Here is a 6,470-nt window from a genome sequence, read left to right on the forward strand (position 1 = left end):
CTCAGGGAACTAGTGGAGTGAGTCCTCTAGGTGGCCTCGGGTGGCTCCCAGTCCTGGTCGTCACTCTCTGGGTCTCGGCTTCCCCATCTTGAGCACTTGGTCAGCAACTCTCAGCTCACCCTCTGGGACAGAACCTTCAAAAGTCGCAAAGGCAGGGAGAGAGAGATGGTAAAAATATTAAACTTCCCTCCCAGGCAGGTGGTCTGGGGTAGGACCCTGGAGCCCTGAGCTTTAGCTCTTCTGCCAGATGATCAAGAGGTCTGGGCTTTTCTGGGGCAGGGACCTGGGTGGCAGGGGCCCTCAGGGCCCTCAGGGTAGTCATGTCGGCCCAGGGAGGGCAAAGACCTTTGCCCAGGGTCACCCAGCAGGAAGGAGGGCGTGCCAAGGGCACAGAGAGGATGCAGATGCCCCTCTCTCCACCCGCCAGGTTCCTATACTCCACAGGCAACAGCCCGGGGCGCGACCCCCCAGGAGTGGCGGCCCAGCCGACTGAGAAGCAGCCCCCCACCCACTGAGCCCCGGAGGACGAGCTATACCCCAGCCCCTGCTGACGAGAGCTTCCCTGAGGAGGAGGAAGATGAGGACTGGGAGCCACCATCTAGGTCTGTGGTGGGAACGCCATGAGGAAGGAGATAGTCATGGTCTCTTGGCTAGGAAGGGTGAGGGTAGCTAGTTCTTGCGCCAAAGCGGTGGGGGCAATGCAAGAGTCTTGTCTGGCCCCCGAGGAGGGTCACCTCCTAGGAGAAGAGAGGAAGCACTGAGCAGACGGTCTCAGCCAGGCTCAGGTGGGGGGAAGGGCACGCTGGGTGGAGGAGGGCACAGCAGGGGCAAAGGCGTGGAGGTAGGGAAGCAGCCTGGTTTGCCCTTCCCAAGTCTCGTAGTCTACTGTTCTCTGAAGAGCAGCAGCAGACTCAGAACTTCAACCCAGACCCTCCTGACTTAGCCCAGGTTGCTTGATGGCTTCCTGCAAGGGCAACTTTGGGTCACAGGCACCAGCTGTGGGCCGTGGACGTGGTGGTTTTTGTGGTGTTGGCTTTAAAGGGCTCAGCCTCGCACCCTGGAGGAGGCGGCTCCTGCAGAGAGCTGGCTCTGGAGGAGTGCTATTCCTCCTCTAGCCCTAGCCACTCCCTTCTCATGGGCTTTTGGTCAGGCAGTTCCCCCTGCCCAGAACACCTTTCCTTCTCCTCTCCTGGCCAACACCTATTCATCCTTCAAAACCCAACTCCAATTCCACTGCCTCTGGAATAGCTTCCCTCCCTCCCTCTCTACACTGGTACCCACAGCTTCTTGGGTGAGCCTCTTAGTGACACTGGCCACCTCGTGTCTACCTGGTTAATTACCTGGCTAGTGTTTCTTCTATGTGGCACCCCTAGCTCAGTGCATGGCACCAGCAGGTGCTCATACACACTTTGCAAATGAATCCTCAGCTCCTTGCGAATAGGGGCCAAGCCTTACCTCCAAGCCCCTGTGCCCAGGAGAGGGTCTGGCTCAGAATGTTAGTAGAATTAATTGACTTGAATGGACAGAATGTCCTTCAGCCTCAGTCTTCTCATCTTTAAAACGAGAAGGGAAGGAGGCAGCTATTTTTGCGTCATTGTCCCTGAGGCTCCCTAAGAGAGGAAAGCCTGCCTGCAAAGGTAAGAAAGTGCTTTGCAAACCATAACATACTTTATAAACAGCCAGGACTTTGTAGCTGGTAGATGGCTCTGTGAACTCTGAAGTGTGAAAATGTGACTTGTTATCTTTCTAATGAGACTGCATTTTAGAGCTGATAATGGGCTCCTACAACCTGTAATGGAAGTAATAGGGTGGTCTCAACCCCTCCCCCAGAACAAATACTCCATTCTCTCCATCCATCTGTGTCCTTGCTGGCTCCAGCTCTGTCCCTGTCACTGTCCTACGATGCCATGTGTCTGGGAGGGGCCGGGGACTGTCCTCTGGGGCTACACCATGGATCTCCTCCTCTCTGTCTGTCTGTCTGTCCGTCTGTCTCTCTTCCCAGGCGTCCTGTGTCACCGCTCTCCACCCCGTCTCATCTGCCCCTGTTCTAACTGGCCACCGGCAGTCTTGGTCGCCCCTAACTGCGTCTTCCCCCCATTTTGTGTCACCTACCACTGCCCTGGGGCCCCAGCACTGCCACCGAGGATGCCCGCCTGCCCGCGGCCGCCGACATCCTTCTGCTGCACCTGGGCGCTGAAGTACTCCATGCTGCGGGGCTCCATGGCCGCGGCCGCCCGCCCGCCCGCCTGCCCACACTCTGGCCCCTCAAGTCCAACGCTGATGGCCATTTAGAAGACTCCTCAGGCCCCAGCCTGCCTGCCCGCCTACCCGCCTGCCAGGAGTTGACGCTCTCTGGTTCCTACGTTACAGCCCAGCCCCCGGCGCCACCCGAGAGGAGGGCTTCTGGAGCGTGTTCGGGGAAGCCCTCGAAGACCTGGAGTCGTGTGGTCAGTCAGAGCTGCTGAGGGAACTGGAGGTACGGGCCCCTGCCCTGAAGGCCTGCGTGGGGGGCACCCATGTTTGGACATACTAGTTAGTGTGTGTGCCCATGGGAGGCAAGCATGTTGATGGGCTTGTGCTCACGGGTAATGTGTATGTGTGCACTTCCTTGGAAAGGTGTCTTCACACATGTGCAGACTGCGCATGGACATGTGTGCAAGTATGACTGAGAGCATTGTGGTTGGCACATCGGAGTGTGTGCATATGTGAACGCGTTTGACGCCATTGTGTGTGTGCATTGAGACCGTGTCTGTGTGCATGTGTGTGAGCACACTCATGCATGCATAAGTGCTGAGTGTCTTTTCAAAACATGTGTGTGTGAGTGTGCACATTTGGACGCATAGGGCAGTGTTGGTGTCTGTGGGTGCATGTGCTGTATGCGGACATGATTGTGGGCCTGCTCTGTGGAAACGTGTGGGTGTCAGCTTCAGTTATAATTAACAGAGGGGATGAGGGGCTCTAGGAGCCAAGAGGAGAATGCAGCTTTGTGTGAGGTCAGCACTGCCCTCAATGGAACAGGCTGCCCGGTACGATGTAGGGAGAATCCACTGGGTCACTGCTGAAGCTCCTTCATACTCTTGAGAGCAATCGCTTAAATTTCAGCTTTTCTTTCACATTTTCTCTCCACTGTGTTCTGATTGTTTTCCTTAGTCTGTCTTCCAAATCATTAATTCTCTCCTTGGCTGAATTTAGTCTACTGTTTAACCCATTTCCTAAATATTGTGTTTCAACTGCTACATCTTTTATTTCTATCATTTCTTGTCATTTTTCACCTCCTCACCGTCTTTTTTCTTAATGTCTGCTTTTCATTTTATTATTTTTCTGCACATTTTAAGCTGACTCGTTTTAAAGTTTCTTTTGGCGTCTTTTTTTTTTCCAGTCCCCTGGGTGCAAATTCATTTGTCTCTTGTGTCTGTGGGCAGGTGGACCTTTTATTTTACCATTGTGCTTACTTTCAGCAGTGGTTACACCTGGAGGCATCCCACACGTGTTCTGTGTTGCTGAAGCCTCTCTGAGGTAGTGCCTCACAGGTCTTTGCTGGGGCTTCTGAACTTCATCAGTTTCAGGCCAGTTTTTCACATGAATTCTTCAGCTTGGTTTTTTCTTTTTCTTTTTCTTTCTTGCTTTCTTTCTTTTTTTAATGATTAATAGAAGATTTATTTAAATAATTGTACATATAGTCATCATTGCCAGACTTAATATGAGTTGTTAAATGTTCAACCCAACTTTCCTTCCCGGATAAGTTTTTCTTTCCTATTTCTGTCAGTTTTGACAACGTAATACCAGAAGACGAGGGGCCCAATTCCAATCACAGCTCCTAAGAGCAAGGACCTGGGAGTGGGTCTGAAATTGGGATAGACATGTGATGATCTTGTGTAGGTCCAACGAGTCAAGGCAGGACCTTCAATGAGCCCTTGGCTGTTGGGGTCGTTGTACTGAAGCAGGTACGACCTTTTAAGCCAGAATCTTATGGCCAGCTGCTTGGCTTGCATTTTTCATCCAGGTTTCCGGAGGTAGGTCGTATTCCCTCAGCCTGGTGTTTTTATTACACTATTTGCAGAAGGCAGGGTCTGGCCCCATGCTTATCCAGGGGTCACATGAAAGTTCCTGGTTTCTCACAAATGGCTTCCCCAGCCCATTCCAGTCCTGGTGGCTCCCTTCTGAAACCCTGTGCTGGCAGGCAGACATGTCTCATCCCNCTGGTTCCAGAACCGAACTTTAGAGTTAGGCAGGATAATCCCCTCCCAGATTCTAGATTTTATATCTCCATTAATGCAACTCACGATCACACTTGCTTTTTTTGGCAGCTGGGTTTAACCGAGGTCAGCCAGGCTTGTGCCTTGGGGTTCCTGGTTCCCTCCTCTAGGATAAACCTCCACTCTGAAGCCTTGAGTGTCTAACTCGCATGCTCTGCCCTGTGCCTCCTCCCCAGGACTGGCGCTATCCATGTTGGCGACCGTATCCTGGCCATCAACAGTGTTAGCCTCAAGGGCCGGCCTCTGAGTGAGGCCATCCACCTCCTGCAGGTGGCTGGTGAGACCGTCACACTGAAGATCAAGAAGCAGCTAGACCGTGAGTCTCACCTTCCACCCTGGGACCATCTAGCCCTTTTAGGAAGGGAGGCCCCTCTGTGCCCCTATGCCAAGGCTTTGTGTACCCAACCTCACAGAATCCTCGCTAAGCCCTACAGGAGGATACCTGGGAAAGCTAAGGAGACAAAACTCAGAGAGGGGAGTGATAGACCCAAGGTCACACAGCTGCTGTGGGGCAGAGGCTTGGTCTGAACCCTGCTCTTCATCACCTCCTGCCTCTTAAGGCTGCTTGTTGTGCCTTGTAGCTGTAACTTGTACATTCCTTAGTTTCCGCCTTAGAGTCTTCCTTCTAACCTGGGCTCCACTGTTGCTCACCATGTGACCTTGGGCATGTTGTTCAGCCTCCCCGAGCCTCAGGGCTCCTATCCGTGAAATAGCTTTGCCTATAAGTGTGGCACCGCCACTCCCACCCCCACCCCCATATATCAGACTGCCTAGCAGCAGGCTTGGTGCCTGGGAATTCCCAAGCCAGACTCAAGTGGGAAAACTGAAGCTGGCTGAGCATCTCTGTGTCTCTGAGGTCATAGGCCAGTGGCAGTGACACCCCCATTTTCCTCCTAGGCCCCCTCCCACCTTGCAAGTCAGGCAGCTTCAGCGAGACCAGTGATGGGGATGAGGACCCGCCAGAGGTACTCAAAGGAAGCCTGCTGGCAGCCCGGTTCTCGCCTGCTGTGCCCAGTGTGGACAGTGCTGTGGAGTCCTGGGACAGCTCTGCCACGGAGGGTGGATTTGGGGGCCCAGGTAACACCTCAGAGCCCTTGGGCAAACTGCATGCTCTCCCTGGGTCTCCCCAACTGCCAGGCCTTTGCAGACTGTTTCCTCTGCCTACTCCTTCTCTCCTGGCTCCATACAGAATTAGCAAATGCTGCAAACTCGGACACATCTGAGGCCAGACAGGTGGCGTAAGTGAATGAACAAGATAGACGGTAAGAAAAATTATACAGGTAGGAGTCAAAAAGGAGGGGTGAGGCCTATGGTCACTAGAGAGCGAATCCCTTATTCAGAGGGGCAGCTGCCAGCTGCTACCCTGGGAAAGAGTGCCACTTGCGGGCTGATGTCTTTTTTTTTTTTTTTCTTAAGATGAGCTGGAAATCTTTTTTTTTTTTTTTAAAGAAAAGCTAGAATCTGGTTTCTTCTTATAATGATTATCATTATCACCATCAATATTGTTTTTGTTTTGTGTGGTATATGGTAAAATACTATATTTTAAAATGTTGGTTCCATGGTTCTTTTCTTTCTTCTTATAAATGGTGTTTGAGTGGAAATCAACATTCCTGGAGGCAGAAGATGGCCTCGGGTCCCCAGGTTGCACCATCTGGTCATGGAACTAGTGAATGTGTGAATTAGTGGATGAGTGAATGGATAAAGATGAGTGAGTGAGTGAGTAAACGCACCAAGGTTTCAGGTGGCTGGGGATGCCCAGCTCCTAAGGCCCTGCCCCACAGGACCCCAACCCTGATGGGTGTCACCCTTGCAGATGAGCAGGAAACCACAGGTGCCATCAGCTACACAGTGGAGTTGAAACGCTATGGGGGCCCCCTGGGCATCACCATCTCGGGCACAGAGGAGCCTTTTGACCCCATTGTCATCTCAGGCCTCACCAAGCGTGGTTTGGCAGAGAGGTAAGCTGGGGCTCTGTGCAGACACATGGGGTGGGCGGGGGCCCTCCTGGGGCAGGCGCTGGTCTTTGGGATTCCAGCAAAACTGGGTTCTGCCCTTTGTTCCCACACCGATGCTCTGGGGGATATAGGGTCTGTCCCTTACCTCTCGGAGCCTTAGTTCCCAGAGGTGGGCCAGCCCCAGCTGACCTCCCAGCTCCAGATCAATGCTGGATAAATGTGTGCTAAGCCCTCTGCTCCCTCCCTACCTGGAGAGTCC

The 6,470-nt window shown here is 53.0% G+C and overlaps 1 protein-coding gene across 1 annotated transcript in view; it reads left to right on the forward strand.

Moving 5' to 3' along the window:
* The window catches only part of GRIP2 (glutamate receptor interacting protein 2), a 59,924-nt gene that overhangs the window by 44,061 nt on the left and 9,393 nt on the right, over positions 1–6,470 (forward strand). Inside the window, exons 16-18 of the mRNA XM_019645954.1 lie at positions 4,433–4,572; positions 5,154–5,333; positions 6,070–6,214. Coding sequence (XP_019501499.1) covers positions 4,433–4,572; positions 5,154–5,333; positions 6,070–6,214 — 465 coding nt within the window. The remainder of the gene's footprint in view (positions 1–4,432; positions 4,573–5,153; positions 5,334–6,069; positions 6,215–6,470) is intronic.

This window comes from Hipposideros armiger, unplaced genomic scaffold, assembly GCF_001890085.2.
Source record: "Hipposideros armiger isolate ML-2016 unplaced genomic scaffold, ASM189008v1 scaffold_96, whole genome shotgun sequence".
In the NCBI taxonomy this organism is placed as follows: Eukaryota; Metazoa; Chordata; class Mammalia; order Chiroptera; family Hipposideridae; genus Hipposideros; species Hipposideros armiger.